The sequence below is a fragment of the Notolepis coatsorum genome (genome assembly GCF_963971535.1).
Source record: "Notolepis coatsorum genome assembly, contig: SCAFFOLD_554, whole genome shotgun sequence".
In the NCBI taxonomy this organism is placed as follows: domain Eukaryota; kingdom Metazoa; phylum Chordata; class Actinopteri; order Aulopiformes; family Paralepididae; genus Notolepis; species Notolepis coatsorum.
The window spans coordinates 120646-138343 of record NW_028169573.1 but is presented as its reverse complement, the minus strand read 5'-3'; the positions used below and the strand labels follow the sequence as shown (position 1 = coordinate 138343).

General features: G+C 49.5%; 1 protein-coding gene across 1 annotated transcript in view; it reads left to right on the top strand.

Annotated features, from left to right (window-relative positions):
• Positions 1–4577: 4577 nt before the first annotated feature.
• The window catches only part of ankfn1b (ankyrin repeat and fibronectin type III domain containing 1b), a gene marked incomplete at both ends in the record, with an annotated part of 39257 nt that continues 26136 nt past the window's right edge, over positions 4578–17698 (top strand). Inside the window, 4 exons of the mRNA XM_084339542.1 lie at positions 4578–4677; positions 5852–5984; positions 15553–15672; positions 16624–16839. Coding sequence (XP_084195668.1) covers positions 4578–4677; positions 5852–5984; positions 15553–15672; positions 16624–16839 — 569 coding nt within the window. The remainder of the gene's footprint in view (positions 4678–5851; positions 5985–15552; positions 15673–16623; positions 16840–17698) is intronic.

Below are 17698 nucleotides of genomic sequence, written 5' to 3'. Positions count from 1 at the left end.
AGAGCCCAGTAACCAGGGGGACTACACACTCACTCAGAGTCCAGTAACCAGGGGGACTACTCACTCACTCAGAGCCCAGTAGCCAGGGGGGACTACACACTCACATCACAGCCCAGTAACCAGGGGGACTACTCACTCACTTCAGAGCCCAGTAGCCAGGGGGACTACACACTCACTCACAGCCCAGTAACAGGGGGACTACACACTCTCTCAGAGCCCAGTAACCAGGGGGGACTACTCACTCACTCACAGCCCAGTAACCAGGGGGACTACACACTCTCTCAGAGCCCAGTAACCAGGGGGACTACTCACTCACTCAGAGCCCAGTAACCAGGGGGACTACACACTCTCTCAGAGCCCAGTAACCAGGGGGACTACACACTCACTCAGAGCCCAGTAACCAGGGGGACTACACACTCTCTCAGAGCCCAGTAACCAGGGGGACTACTCACTCACTCAGAGCCCAGTAGCCAGGGGGACTACACACTCTCTCAGAGCCCAGTAACCAGGGGGACTACTCACTCACTCAGAGTCCAGTAGCCAGGGGGACTACACACTCTCTCAGAGTCCAGTAGCCAGGGGGACTACACACTCACTCACAGCCCAGTAACCAGGGGGACTACACACTCACTCAGAGCCCAGTAACCAGGGGGGACTACACACTCACTCACAGCCCAGTAGCCAGGGGGACTAGGCGGCTGCTCCCTCGGGGCCTATAGTCTGCAGTCGGCAGCGTGACTGTCCACCATGCCGCCGCACCACTGGAGCACATGAAGTGTCCCAAAACATTCCACTCCTGCCCAGGTTGTGGGACGTGTCAGGGAGGGAGAGGGAGAGAGAGAGAGAGAGAGAGAGAGAGAGAGAGAGAGAGAGAGAGAGAGATTTTGATTTTGATTTTTATAAAAACTTTATTCTTTACTAAAATTACACAAGATGCAACAAAACGTTCAAAAATAAAATACTCTACAACTCAAAACCAAACAAACAAAACAAACAAAAAAGAAACAAACAAACACAAAACAAAAAACAAAACAAAACAAAACTCACAAAATAGAACAAACAAACAAAAAAAATCTATTAGGGACACTGATGCTGAACCTGAACCAAATTGTCACTTGAAATTTTCCCCCACAGGGAAAAAAGAAACCCAAACGATCCAAAGTTCTGGGCGTATCAGAGAGAGAGACACCGGAGAGGCACTGTAGAAACCGTTGTCCTGAGAAGAGCGTCTCTAGCTTCACCTTTCCCCGCGTGGTACAACACATCAGGCCTTTGTGCGTGTCCGACAGACTCCAGTCAAAACTTATCCCGTGGATAAACCGGGCCGCCCTTACAGCTGACCATCCTCCTTCAGCCTCATCACATTTGCTTCTACCGTCCACCAGTCTTATATCACATGGCATCGATGATGTCGGGGGCCGAAAACAGAGCATGGGGATCGAGATGCACTCCGGACCGACATCCTCATCAGACAGTATGTCACCCTTGCCTCCCCGTCCGAGGCCGCCTTTTCCTCCCTGGTTCAGAAGCCGCTCCAACCTCACCTCCCACACCCCCGTGCGGAGATTGGCAGCCCTCAGTGACTTCTCATCGAGCAGTCTGATTCGAGAGCTCAAAGCCCTAATGAAACCCATTCCGAACATCGGGTAGAAATTTACCAGCAAAGTCCTCTTCACCATCACCCTCCAAAGCTGAATCAGGAAACCGTTAATTTCGGCGTAGAGAGCGATGAGCCCCACAGTCATACCTTTCAACCCTTGAACAAGGTACCGGTACCGGTAACATACAAAGACGGCAGAGACAACATCCCCCATGACGACTCCGCTGAAAATTCTGCCGAAGGAGTAATGCGTGGCCTCCCCATCGGGCATGAAAACGATACGCCCCGCTCCTGTCTCTGAATCCTCCATAGTCCCAGTCCTCATAAAATTCCACAAAAATATAAGAGTATATGAGATGAACAAAAAAAGTCTCAACCTCCTTTCCCCGGTATCGGGGCACCTTGAAAAATCCAGCCCCAAGTGACACCACACCAGTCCCTTCAATAAAAAAACTCTCATTTCAGAAAAAATAAAAAAAATAAAACAAACAAAAAAACACAAATAAAACAAAACAAAAACTACACCTATTCCACTCCAGCCTCCTCCACACTGGGGCCCTGTATCACCTTCTGTACAATCTTTCTCATCCTGTATATATCTTTGTCAACAAAACGACCTTCTCCTTTAAACCTCATATGTTCCTTTGCTGCTGCAACAAACAAAATTTTATCTGGAAAAAAATCTTTCACCTCTACACTCTTCCTGTTCTTTGTCAACTTTAAAAACAGTTTCATTGCATCTAGTGAATAGGAATAACCATCTTCCACATATTCATCATCACTATCCACAACCATGTCTGCCCATAAACGCCCCTGTGTACTCTGCGTACTGCTAAATTCCTCCGTCACATCTGCCTTCTTAGCTTGAGAGCTCGACACCCCAAACACCTCAACCTTCCTCTTCTGCCTAGCAACCCCCACCCCGCCGTCCCCCTCCCCCATGTCAATATCTTCTACTTCCTCCACCCCGACCCCCTCAACATCTGCAGCTACCCCAGGTACACTCCCCACATCTGTAACCCTTCCCGCCACGACCCCCCCCCCCCCCCCACATTTTCATCCCCACCATCTTCTCTTTGCATTACAACAGTTCCACTTGCCCCCTCTGTAACCTTTCCCTCCACGGCCCCCCCCCCCCCCACATCTTCATCCCCACCATCTTCCCCTTGTATGTCAACAAGTTCACTCCTCACCTGGCTATTTAACGCGTCATGGCTGAGACAAGCTCCTTCTACCCCCCCCCCCCCCCCACCTTTCCAACTCCACCATCCTTTCCCTGTGTTGCAATCTCAGCCGTACCTCCACCTTCCCTTTCCTTATCACTTCTATCCGGTACGATAACCTTCTCAGAACTCTCCCCACTACCCCTCCTCTCTTGTCCCCCCCCCCCCCCTCAACCCCTCGATTCATACCCCAAGCTGCTCTTCCCCTCCTCATTGCACTCTCCCCCTCCTTTTCTCCCCTGCTCGGCCCCTCCCCAGGGCACGCTTGCCTCTGATGCCCCTCCCTTCCACACCCAAAACAGCGCATGTTTTGTGACGTCGCAAAAATAACATACTCGAACCCGTCTACTATTACTTTAAAGTTAAGATCCAACTCATCATCACGTTTATCCATTACAATGAACGTCTGCCTTCTGTGAGAAACCACATGCTGTAGTTCAGGTGCCTTAAATCCCGAAGACATTTTCTTTAATGGAGCCACCACTTTCCCAAACCTGGCAAGTTCCCTTAATATAACCTCGTCGCTCACCAACGGGGGAACGTTTGACACAGTCACCCTAATGGCATGTGTTGTGAGCGGCATCACAGCCACCAACGTACCACGTATAATCAAACCGTCCGTTATCAGTTGATAAACCTTACTCAGATCATCTAGGAAAAAAACAATAGACCCATTCATCCTGGCCGCAGATTTAACAGCCGAAGCGCCTACTATTCCTGCAAGGACGATACCGCATTCCTCAACTGAACACGGAAACGCCGGCGCAACTTTGAAGCCATGTTTCCTGGTTAACTTAGTGAAGTCCATGCCGCCGCGACAGCAGTCAGCTGCCAAAGCGAACACTGACAACGCTATCAGCCCACCATTAACACACAACCAGTCGAATTAAAACCCAGTCTAATTCACAATTTGACAAAACAACATAAAGATAGGAAAAGTTTAGAAAAAGACTCACGCGTTCCGCTCAGCAGCACCCACACTCAATCCACCCGCTCCGCCATCCACACGCATGCGCACAGAGAGAGAGAGAGAGAGAGAGAGAGAGAGAGAGAGAGAGGCGGAAGATTGAAGGGTTTCATTTTGTGTGTGAGTTTTCTTTCCTTAGGGAAAAGTTACCCTAATGTTAAATTGTATTAGTAGCATTAGCATCATGATCTAAAAGGCTCTTAAGGTCGCTAACTGCTAATGAAGCAAACCTCGCAGTGAGTTTTATCTCCATGCCTGTGTAGGCCTACATTTTACAGGAGTAGGTGTGTGTTTTCTTGGATACATGTCTCAATTCAGAGTGGAATTCTTTGATTCCTTCTATTCCAACCTTTCAAAAATAGCTCTCAGGCAGTTTGAGGCGGCCACTCCAAAGCCATAATCCCAGCTCAAAACAAAGAACCATCTCATGGCTTTGGTGAATGCATTCATGATAATGAATTTAAAGGGGAATTCCACCAATATTAACCTTTAGATTATCATTGGGCAAAAAAAGTGTATTTTCCAAGATAAAAAAAAAACACTTTGCATTTCGAGTATCAACTCTTTCTCAGGCAGCATCCTATAACATTCTCCATAAGATCACGTCCAACTATCTCAGAGAACGAGTTTCAAATGATATCATTGCTTTTCCCTAACCCTTTAACTTCTCATAACTCCACGTTTATGAAACGACACTGACACTGCTGCCGCCAAAGAACAACCTTAAAAGTCAGTTTCAGTGGAATTCCCCTTTAACCCCCTCCTCTGTCTCCTCTGTCTTGTCCAGAACAGTGCAAAGCCCCTCCACACGCCCGGAAACACTCCGTGTCCAAGAGCCTGCGACACCTCTTCCAGCCCACCAGCAAGTTCGTCAAGAGCTTGAAAAGGTAAACATCCTCTGTGACCCACTTTTTTCCATGAAGAAGAAGCCCCGTCGTAAGAGTTTCCCGCCTTCCCCTTAGTCTCGCCCACCCTGCCCACCCAGTATGTGTGGTCCTCCTTAGACGCCGAGTGTGAAGCGTGTGGTATTTAACGTGCGTAATGCTCCTTTCCCTTGGTATTTAAAGGAATGCGTTGGCGTTTTTTCTACACATTATGCAGAATGAGGTCCTACGTTTGTCTTTCCGCTAAAAGTAACCCTTTAGCATTGTCAGTGTTCCTCGTTGAAATCAACCTGTACACCGCGACACGACACCTGAAGTTAGCGAGCTAGCTTGAGACTACGTGTTCCCGCTTCATGGGTGTTATTAATGTGCCATTTTTAAGTTACTTAAGGCTGTGATCACATTGGACGACTTTTTCTCGTGCTCAAGCGTGAGGCGTGTAGTGCGCTCGAGCGCAAGAAAAAGTTATCCAATGAGATCACAGTCTAAAAGAATAGAATAGAATAGAAATACTTTAATTATCCCAAGGGAAGTTTGGCACTACAAATCGCCCACAGTAAACATTTAGGTAGACAAAACAAAGGAATAAAACGAATAAGAATAATAAAATAAGCCTAAGAATAAAATAATAATAAAATAATAACAAACTAGAAGCTTTTCCCTGACTTTGAAAATAAATGACCAAATGTCATAGTATTCAAGGGTAAGATCAGCATGTTGGATCCCTAGCCCCCTCTCCTAGTAGAGTCTCTACTGTAATCTATGCCGGTCTTCCTACTGGACAGCCAGCTCCTCCTCAAACTCCGCTAAACTAATGCAAGGTTAATGGGGCCACTGTAAAAAGCACTTAAACACACTCTAGAGCAAGCCACTTTGCTCTGGGCGCCCTGTGGAGCAGCTCTCAGCACTAAGCACAGACTACATTAGCTACATTAGCTCTGTGGCTGACTAGCTGCGGTTCTCTCCGGTATGAAGAACAGCATGGATTGTGGAGAGAAAGAATTTCTACCAATTGACAATATTATTGGTAAATAATAGTGAACAGGGCTAGGCGTACCCTTTATGCTTAGAACTAGAAAGCCTTGTAATGTGTTCTCATGGGCTTGTGTGTGTGTGCGTGTGTGTGTGCATGCGTGTGTGTGTGTGCATGCGTGTGTGTGTGTGTGTCTCCTTCCAGAGGACTGTACCTGACCTCCATCTTCTACAGAGAGGACATGGTGCTAGTGACCCCAGAAGACCAGATCCCCATCGTGGAGGTGGAGGACTCGTACCCCAGTTCTCTGATGCAAGACTTCCTCTGGTTCACCAAGGTAGAGAGAGAGAGAGAGAGAGAGAGAGAGAGAGAGAGAGAGAGAGAGAGAGAGAGAGAGAGAGAGAGAGAGAGAGAGAGAGAGAGAGAGAGAGAGAGAGAGAGAGAGAGAGAGAGAGAGAGGGGGGGGGGGGCGGGGTACAAAACACAATTTGTAGTATTGTTTTAGTTACTAGTATAGTAGTAGTTACTTGGATAGTATCCGCTACTTGCACAACTGTTGGTCACTGAAGAAAAAACTGTTTTCTACTGCCTGTCTTGGCCCAATGCAAGACTGCACGGAGAGAGAGGGAGAATGAATGCAACTCTTTCCACTTCAGAAGCCTGTCAGGATACATAGCATTTAACGTGTCGTTTGGAGGCAGCTCTTGTCTAAAGCTCACTGTAGTACCGTGATACATGTTTAGTCAGAGTGGCCCCAGTGGTCATGTGGCGTCTCGAACCCTGACAGCGCTCTCCCCATCGACCTACACAGGGAATAGAACCCCTAACCCTGGATGTGTTCATGCCATGCTTTACACATTGACCTACACAGGGAATGGAACCCCTAACCCTGGCTGTGTTCGTGCCATGCTTTACACATTGACCTACACGGGGAATGGAACCCCTAACCCTGGCTGTGTTTGTGCCATGCTCAACACATCGACCTACACAGGGTGTTGTGAAGGGCCAGATTAAACCGAATATATATATTTATTTATATATATATATTTAATTGTATTTGTATATTCTCTAATATTCCTTGATATCCCTTGTATATTCCTTGTACAATATGCATTGAATATCCATTCTAGCCTACTGAACATCCCATAATAGTCTCCATTCTACTATTGGTCGAGACCTTGGTGCCAGGCTGCCATACCCCTCAGACCCAGTTCAAACGTACCGCTCCACATGTACGAACAAGTCCTAGTTCCGCGTAGGAATCTGGCTACCGCACCACTAATGGGACTATTTGTTCATAGTGCGTATATATACTGCGCTACTAAAGTAGGACTTCCTTTTTTCAGTCCAGTTTCTTACCCTCCAATAGAGTCACAGACGTAAAGCCTCCCCGCGACGCCACGTGTGGGAGTAAGGCCAAGTTCGCCTACCATCGGTATTGAGACATCGTGTATATTAATATTTGAATAGTCATATTTGGCACTATATCGTCGAGTTGGACGTAGTCTATTAAGCTAATAATAGTCTGTTAATATATAGTGCTTCGTGCGGTGAGAATACTACCGTAGTCAGTACCCCATCGTTTCGGGCAGAGAACTGGCTGCTTACCCAGGGTGGTTGACCCCACGTGAAGCTGCACCAGAGGAGCCCCAGAGCCGACGAGCGAGTGGACCTGTATACCGGATTATTCTACCGACGACAGCCCGCCTTCCCAGGCACGGATTATGCTTTGTACACATTGATTATTCCATGGATAAAGACCCCCGACACTGCCGTGTGTTGGAACCCCCCCCCCTGGAGAGGACGCAAGGTGAGGAGACGCTCTGCAAGACGAGGTCGCTTCACGTCTCTCCTCCGTGGACCGGACGACGCCGGCCCACAAAGAGTCCACCTGCTTTCATCTGTGGTCCAAGGATCGCCGGCGCATTGAACGGCACTACAGTGGGTTCACCTGGGATACCCTTGGCCGGATGAGGCAGTCGGATTCTACCCCCCCCCCTTCCTACTCCTGTCGGCTTACAAGCGACCGGATTAACCCCCTCTAGTGTATCCAGTATATAATCATTAAAGTATCATTGCTGTTATTCCTTAAACTATTCCAGGTCGTATATGTACCACCTGCGCCTTCAGAGATTGGACATTCTCTATTGATATACCGACGAATACTCTTGCCATAAAAGTGCATACTATTTCCATTCATAAATGTGATTGATTTGATTAAGTGCTTGCTCTACACACCATCGCTGTGTAGAAATAAAGACCTATTTCTAATTCGTACATTTGTGTTGGATCCGTTTCATCTACGTGACAGTGTTCATCATAATATATTTATGCCGTGTACTGGGTGGCCGAATATTAAGTACAAAGGTAGTGGTAGTAAGTATCATATCTAGTAATACAGTCAGGGAATTGTACCCCTCAGTTACAATTGGTCCTTCGAGCCGGATGGTAATTAGTGTAATATTAATATAGTGTTATTAATATTGAAATGGCCTATGATGAACACTCCACGAAACGATCCTCCTAACCAACGCCCGCAGCGCGAACGACGGCTCCCTCAGTACTTAGAGGCCTACGCTGTCAGTCAACAACCTAGTCTTCTACTAACAGTAAACGCGGTAAAACTAGAAAGTAAAAGTATGTCTAACCCCAACGCCCAGACTACCCCGACCATAGAGGCCCCTACGGGCTCTAATGTAACTGACCAAGTTCACGGTGGGGACCAGTGGGAACCAGACATGACTTCACACCCCGCCAGTACTGAAGAAGTAGTCCCCGATGAGTCCCGGGAGGAATACAACGCTACCGAGAGAGAACTCGGCACGGAAGAAGACGGGGAGAGCACCGTGGAGATAGAGCTCCAAGGCTCCGCAAGGAGTACCCCGAGGGAAGGCTCCCCTATACAACCGCCTTCTCCCAGCGAGGCAGAGAGGACCCTACAGCAGGCCTTCCTCATCAGCCTGAACGCCGCTGCTGAACGCGACCGACTGCAGATCCAGCAGCGAAGCGAACACGAGCAGATACGTCTAGAAATAAGACGCATTCAGATGGAAGAGAATGTGGCCCGAGAACGAGCCGGTGCTCAACGGGACGCAGCGCGCGACAGACAGCAGTCGCAACTAATAGAACAGCTGATCAGACGGACAACACCCTCTCCCTCCGCCAGAGGCTCCAGGAACTCGTCTAGACACACCTCCAGGGCGGCATCCCCTAGCCGAGTAAACAACCCTGAACTTGACCAACAGACGAGGTCTATACCCCCCACAGACCACCTCCCCCCACCGGTCCAAGCGAGACCTAGCAACCGGGAAGGAGCAGCATATCCTGTGGAGAGGCTAAACCAGAGACTACAAGCACTGGATGACCTAACTGAAGACGAAGAGGAAGAGGAGGAGAACCACGCCCGACGACAGCACAGTACTCTACCGGACCAGGAGGTCCGGTACAGCCCAGGCTATACTCCCGCGGAGCTGCGCTACAGACCCCCGACTCTATACACGGGTGAGCACGACGCACGACCCGCACCGAGGAACAGCACCTGGACAAGCGGGCCATGGTACACTGCCGGTACCAGCCCATACCAAGGAGCGGGAGGAGACTCGCCTAGGAGGCCTCTCCCCCAACGCTCGCCGATGTATCCACAGTCAGCGTCATACATTGGCACGCCTATGGTACCCGACTTCACCCAAGAGAACCGGGCCCAGTATACAGAACTCCGCATGTGCCTGGAGACCATGTTGGTGGATGTATTGGATGAACGCCACAAATACGCCATCCTACTGAAGCACTTAAAGGTACCCCGCGCACATAATATAGCGCTCGCCTACGCGACTTCCACCACCCCATACACAGCAGCGCTGGTAGCATTGGACCAGAGGTATGGGCGCATATGGGATTACGTGATCCAGGAGATCCGACACATCGACCGCTTACCCCCAGCAATAGACAATCGAGCACTGGACGACCTGTCCATCAGAGTGCAGTCCCTGGTAGGGATGTTGGGAGCGCAAAGAGAGAAGGGGAGGCATGAACTTTACGCCAACTCAAATGTGGAAAGGATTCTGGAGAAGCTGCCGCCCGCTCATCAGGAGCGCTTTAGGCGGCAGAGGGACCACAAAGACCCGAATGGCCCCGAACCGAACCTCCTCGATCTAGCAGACTTCCTGGCGAGAGAAGTCAGCAGCCTACGGCTAGATACATTCGGACGGAGCACCCCTGGTTCCAGAGAAGGAACCAGACGACTAAATGATGGAAGAAGATCGGTAACTGTGATGCACCAATCGGAGTCAGTACCGAGCAGCAGGAGCCACAGTACCCCCTCCAGAACGGAGAAGTGGAAGATAGTGTGCCCCTACTGTGAGAAAGAACACTGGCTAGCGCAATGTGACTCCTTCCCCAAGCTGAACGCGGAGGAAGCAGGTCAATGGATAAAGTCCAACAAGCGCTGTTTTCGCTGTGCGCGCTCACACATGGCAGCCGAATGCCGCTTAAAGAAAAGGTGCACCAAGTGCGATGGAGCCCATCTGGACATACTTCACGACAGTAACAGACGGCGCCCTTCACCCGCACCATCCAGCCGCAAAGCGAGCGTCATGTACATCGATCCCGCCAGCAGCAGTGGAGCCCGAGTACTCCTAAAAGTAGTGCGTGTGACACTAAGCTACCAGAATAAAGTCCTGGACACTTACGCCGTCCTCGATGACGGGTCAGAGAAGACCCTGCTGCTCGCCTCCGCTGCGGCCCAGCTAGGGCTGCGGGGAAGCGAAACCCAAATGACAATTCGGACAATAAGACGAGATTTGAAGACGATAAAGGGCGAGAATGCCTCATTCTCTATCGCAGCAAGCGGCCAGCCTGAGCGACGGTACCAGATTACAGACGCTTTCACCAGCCAAGAAATAGGACTGTCGCGGTACACATACCCCGTCGCCAAGCTGATGGAGAAATATGTACATCTGCGCAAGTTACCGATCCCGCTCATAGACAATGCTATGCCGACCCTGTTGATAGGCTCCGACCATGCAGACCTCATTGTCCCGATAGACCGGGTTCATACCGGACCCCGAGGCTGTCCTGCAGCAGTCGAGACCCGTGTGGGATGGACTCTCCAAGGCCCGCTCGCCAAATCTCTCAACCGAAGTACAGCCACTAGATGTCTCCACTCCCGAGTCACAGAGGGAGAAACCGCACTCCTGCAACACGTAGAGCGGCTATGGACCTTGGAACAAATGCCCTTTAAGAACGGAAAGAAAGACATTCGCTCTAAAGATGACATTTACGCCATTCACCTCCTCGAGACAGGGACCAAGAGAGTCCCGGTCAACGGCGTGTTGAGATACGCCACGCCACTCCTGCGGCGAGAAGGAATGCCTACTTTCCACGCCAAGACAGACGCCACAGAACGGTACCTGCTGAACACGGAGCGGCGCTTAGCCAAGAACCCCGCCCAAGAGAGTGTATACCGCGCTGAGATTGAGAAGCTCATCACAGCGGGACACGTCACAAAGATGGACATTAAAGAGGCTGACCAGACCACTGAATCGTGGTACGTGCCCCACCACAAGGTCCATCACAACGGTAAAGACCGCATAGTATTTAACTGCAGCTACCAGATCGGATCCCAAAATCTGAATAAAGAGTTACTGCCCGGTCCCACACTCGGCCCCTCCCTACTCGGCGTTCTACTCCGCTTCCGCCAGGAAAAGGTGGCCATCAGCGGGGACATTAAAGGAATGTTCCTGCAGGTGAGATTAGTAGAGGCGGACAAGCCCCTGTTACGGTTCCTATGGAGAGAGAAGCCAGGAGATGAGCACCCAGCCATCTACCAATGGGAAGTCCTCCCCTTCGGAACGACGTGCAGCCCCTGCTGTGCTACATTTGCACTACAGAAACATGTAGCAGAGGACCCAGCAGCGGACGAAGAGGTCCGACACAGCGTAAAGAACAGCTTCTACGTAGACAACTGTCTACAAAGCCTTTCAACCCAAGAAGAAGCCGAGGCTCTCCTGATTAAACTCCGCGCCTCATTGATCAAAGGCGGCTTTGATCTCAGGCAGTGGGCCAGCAGCGATCCGCAAGTACTGCGCAGCCTCTCCTCCGAGGACAAGGCAGCCAGCAGCGAGACCTGGATGGCTACAATCCCGGGAGAAGCCCAGGAGATGACCCTGGGATTGGTGTGGCGATTCAAAACAGATTCGCTTCACTACAGACACAAGCCCCTGACTACGGAGCAGGGAAGGCCGGCGGCGGCGCCGACCACCAGACGGAGTGTGTACACAACACTCGCCCGACAATATGACCCGCTAGGATGTATTCTACCGTACACCACCAGGGCAAAAATTATTGTACGAGCATTGTGGGACAAGGACCAGGGCTGGGACGACCCCATTCCCGCACACCTTGCATCCACCTGGAGAGAGTGGGAGATGGAGCTCCACTCACTCCCAGGCGTTAATATGCGCCGAAGCTACTTCCCACCCACGGTGAGGCCAGAGACATGTAAAATGGACTTACACGTCTTCAGTGACGCCTCAGAGGTCGCATACGGATCAGTAGCCTACTTGCGGGCCCAAGACCAGGGGGGAGAGATCTACACAGCATTTGTCCTCGCCCGCTCGAGAATAGCCCCACGCAAGCAACAATCTATCCCACGTCTAGAGCTCTGCGCAGCCCTAGCCGGAGCGCACCTAGCCACGCTCATCCAACGTGAGCTCACCATACCGGTGTCTAGAACAATCCTGTGGTCAGATTCCACGACGGTACTCGCCTGGATCAAATCGGACTCATGCAAGTACAAAGTCTTCGTGGGAGTCAGAGTCACCGAGATTCAAGACTTAACCGAAGAGTTAACCGGAGAAACAGAGTGGCGCTACGTTGATACAAAACAGAACCCAGCTGACGTCATCACCCGGGGGATGCCCCTGGATGACCTCACCCGTCGCAATGCTTACAGTGACGGCCCCGCATTCCTAAGACTCCCGGAAGGACAGTGGCCCATGCCTATCCCGAGGGAAGCAAGTCCAGAGGAGGTGGAAAATAAGAAGCCTGTGTTCTGTGGATTGAGCACTGTTATCTCCGCAGACCCCAACACACTCCTGATGGGGCGGCTAGATCCTGCATTACCCCAGACAATGTACCGGCCTGAAGAAGCGAACGGCCGACGAATGTGGAGGTACAGCCAAGTATTAGCCGACAAGTTTTGGAACAGTTTCCTACTGCACTACCTACCGTCTCTACAGACCCGCCAGAAGTGGGTAAAGGAGAGAGACAATTTGACAGAAGGAACAGTCGTCATGATTATTGATCAATCACTGCCCAGAGCTATGTGGCCGGCCGGCCGCGTAAGCAAAGTGATCACCGGTGCCGACGGCAAGGTCCGAGCAGCTGAAGTGCTCGTCCAGGGTCGCACTTACACCCGTCCCGTGGCGAGGCTCATAGAACTGCCTCGACTCCCAGACACAATCGATGATGACCATGACCCTACAACCCTATGACTTTGTGAAGTTGACTGACCCCTACAGCAAACCCTTATGTGTAAATAGACAACGCGATTAATCTGTCTCTGTTTAACTGATTAGGTCTGGGACCTATTCAGGGGGTGGCTGTTGTGAAGGGCCAGATTAAACCGAATATATATATTTATTTATATATATATATTTAATTGTATTTGTATATTCTCTAATATTCCTTGATATCCCTTGTATATTCCTTGTACAATATGCATTGAATATCCATTCTAGCCTACTGAACATCCCATAATAGTCTCCATTCTACTATTGGTCGAGACCTTGGTGCCAGGCTGCCATACCCCTCAGACCCAGTTCAAACGTACCGCTCCACATGTACGAACAAGTCCTAGTTCCGCGTAGGAATCTGGCTACCGCACCACTAATGGGACTATTTGTTCATAGTGCGTATATATACTGCGCTACTAAAGTAGGACTTCCTTTTTTCAGTCCAGTTTCTTACCCTCCAATAGAGTCACAGACGTAAAGCCTCCCCGCGACGCCACGTGTGGGAGTAAGGCCAAGTTCGCCTACCATCGGTATTGAGACATTGTGTATATTAATATTTGAATAGTCATATTTGGCACTATATCGTCGAGTTGGATGTAGTCTATTAAGCTAATAATAGTCTGTTAATATATAGTGCTTCGTGCGGTGAGAATACTACCGTAGTCAGTACCCCATCGTTTCGGGCAGAGAACTGGCTGCTTACCCAGGGTGGTTGACCCCACGTGAAGCTGCACCCGAGGAGCCCCAGAGCCGACGAGCGAGTGGACCTGTATACCGGATTATTCTACCGACGACAGCCCGCCTTCCCAGGCACGGATTATGCTTTGTACACATTGATTATTCCATGGATAAAGACCCCCGACACTGCCGTGTGTTGGAACCCCCCCCCCTGGAGAGGACGCAAGGTGAGGAGACGCTCTGCAAGACGAGGTCGCTTCACGTCTCTCCTCCGTGGACCGGACGACGCCGGCCCACAAAGAGTCCACCTGCTTTCATCTGTGGTCCAAGGATCGCCGGCGCATTGAACGGCACTACAGTGGGTTCACCTGGGATACCCTTGGCCGGATGAGGCAGTCGGATTCTACCCCCCCCCCCTTCCTACTCCTGTCGGCTTACAAGCGACCGGATTAACCCCCTCTAGTGTATCCAGTATATAATCATTAAAGTATCATTGCTGTTATTCCTTAAACTATTCCAGGTCGTATATGTACCACCTGCGCCTTCAGAGATTGGACATTCTCTATTGATATACCGACGAATACTCTTGCCATAAAAGTGCATACTATTTCCATTCATAAATGTGATTGATTTGATTAAGTGCTTGCTCTACACACCATCGCTGTGTAGAAATAAAGACCTATTTCTAATTCGTACATTTGTGTTGGATCCGTTTCATCTACGTGACAGTGTTCATCATAATATATTTATGCCGTGTACTGGGTGGCCGAATATTAAGTACAAAGGTAGTGGTAGTAAGTATCATATCTAGTAATACAGTCAGGGAATTGTACCCCTCAGTTACACAGGGAATGGAACCCCTAACCGCGTCTGTGTTCAATTGACCAATCTTTTTTTTTTTATCCACTTTTTTCTCCCATTTTCTATTTTTCTCCCATCCCAATTTTCGTATCATCCAATTCAACCCTCCCCTGTCTTTGAACGCTGTTTCTTGCCTCCCACAAGCCGGCTGCAATGTGGACTAAGTCATACATAGCACGAGTCCCCTCCGATACTCGAGGTAACAGCAGTCGCATCTTTCCACCTGTGCGGCTCGATCTTTCAGCGTCGGGGGTCTGGGCTTTGGAGGGGCCCCGCCCCCGTCGCTTCCTGATTCTACTGCGCAGGCGCACCAACCGACCTGTAGGAGTCGCTGTCCACAACGCCCGATCTCCACCCTTCAGTTTCCCACCCCCTAATACGGCCAATGTGTATTCGTGCGGACGACCAGCTAAACTGAAAGCAATGTGGAGCGCTGGACTCGAACAGGGAGGCATACCTGTTTGAGCCCAGTCTCCAGTATTCGTGGTGAGCGCCTTGCCCACTGCACCACGTAGCCGCCTTCAATTGACCAATCTAAAGTTCCGCCCTCTCTTAGCTTGACCAAGAAAAAAGTAACACTTGATTGGAAGGTCTAGAAAAGGGGGTGGAGCTTGAGATAGATCATTTGCATTGGTTCTTCCGTATTCTTATGTGTGTGTATGTGTGTGTGTGCATGCGTGCGTGCGTGTGTGTGTGTGTCTCTGTGTGTGTGTGTGTGTGTGTGTGTGTGTGTGTGTGTGTGTGTGTGTGTGTGTGTGTGTGTGTGTGTGTGTGTGTGTGTGTGTGTGTGTGTGTGTGTGTGTGTGTGTGTGTGTGTGTGTGTGTGTGTGTGTGTGTGTGTGTGTGCTCCAGGTGTCCTACCTGTGGGAGGACATCCCCTGGCTGCAGCAGTGCCTCAGCCCCTCTCAGTCGTCCTGCTCCTGTGCCCTGCAGACACGCCTCAAGATGTTACAGGCCGTCTCTCAGCTACAGGTACTACAGCACCTACACTCCTTATTATTACAACCACGTGTCACGGAAAACGTGTTTATTATACATATATATTCACGAAGTTACAATTGTGAGTAATGTTAAGTTAAGATAAGATAAGATATTCCTTTATTGATCCCCTTTGGGGAAATCCAGGCGTCATAGCAGCATGGGAGAGGGGGGAGGGGATGTACAGGTATGGGCAGGGTAATAGTAGAGAGACAAGAAGATAGATACCAGTTTCCTCTCTGTGTGTTCAGTAGAAAGCGGACATGGCCGGTTAGCCCTAGGCATTGTCCAACAGCTAACACCTCTACCGAAGGCTAACCGGTCATGTCCGCTTCCATTCATTGGGCTAAGCTACTGTAGGCTATCATGCAGCCAGATAGCTTTCTCCCTGTGTCCGTGTGGGTTTCCTCCAGGTACTCTGGTCTCCTCCCACACCATGAAGACATGCATGCATGGTAGGCAGGGACGACAGATGAAAACTAGCTCATTAGCTAATTCTGGCACATTTACATTGATGTGGAAACTGAAGATGTTGATTAATGTGCACTGTCCCTGGGTAAAAAACAATTATAAATAACTTAACTTAACTGTGTGGTCAGCTGGACAGAAGTCTGTCTGCCTGTGGCTATCTGTCTGTGTCTTTCTGTCTGTGTTAATCTATCTTTCTCTCTGCCTTGTGTCTGTCAATCTCTCTGCCTTTTGTATGTATTTCTCTCTATCTGTCTACTTTACTGTTACATTTGCACTCTGGTTGGATGCCAAACTCATTTCCGTTGTACTGTACTTGTGCTGTATGATGACAACACATTTGAATCGAATCTAATCTATTCTATTATAATCTAATCTAATCTAATCCAATCTAATCCAATCAATAACTATGACAACTCCCCACCGAATGTAATTTATAACACCGGTATCGCCTGCCCCCCCCCCCCCCCCTCCCAGGGCATGCTGGGAACTCAGGACCTGGGCCAGGTGTATTTCGAGCCGATCAAAGACAAGCACGGCAACGCCCTCCTGGTCCTCCTGCGGGACATGAACACGTGTCCCAGTCCGGACGGCGTGCGTTGGACGCAGCTCTGCAAGCTGCAGCTGCAGCGCAAGTCCGTCTCGTCCCCGGAGGAGCCCACGGCCCTGGACACGCTCCTCATCACGCTGCACGTGAGTCCGCGCCTTCCGCTGACCGTGAATCAGACCGTAAATCAGTCGATTTTCCTCAATAACAAATGTCCATAAACTACCGGGAAAGATCTGAGATTCCCGCGGTGAAGAATCCCAACATTTGTAAGCCTTTTTTCTTTATGGTCCAGCAAAACATTTGATGTAAAACATATGGCAGTTAATCCACATATATGATTCTTACAAGGAATTGAGACAATCTGCTATATACAGTATGACTTGGCAACCAATAATCTAACATATAATAGTATAAAAAAGAGCTTTATGAAGGAATCACTACTGTATATCTTTGCGTTATGGGTTCGGATACCTATTGATGCCTTGAAATTGGTATCGATACCGTACCACACGTGAAAAAGAAGTGCATTATTGAGTTAATTATATTGTTTACACTGTTTATTTTTATATTCAGATTTACTTTTATTGCCTATATTTGTGTCTTTCTATTATTATTTATTACCCTGGCCATACCTGTACCTCCCCTCCCCCATGCTACTATGACAACCGAATTCTCCCAAGGGGATCAATAAAGTAATATCTTATCATATTATCTTATCTTATCGTATCTTACCTTATCTTATCTTGTCTTATCTTGTCTTATGTGCCTGACTTCTTTTTTTGATCCACTTTTTCTCCCATTTTTCTATATTTTCTCCCATCCCAATTTCGTATCATCCAATTCAACCCTCCCCTGTCACGAACGCTGTTTCTTGCCTCCCACAAGCCGGCTGCAATGTGGACTAAGTCATACATAGCACAAGTCCCCTCCGGTACTCGAGGTAACAGCAGTCGCATCTTTTCACCTGCGCAGCTCGATCTCTCAGTGACGAGGAGTAACGCG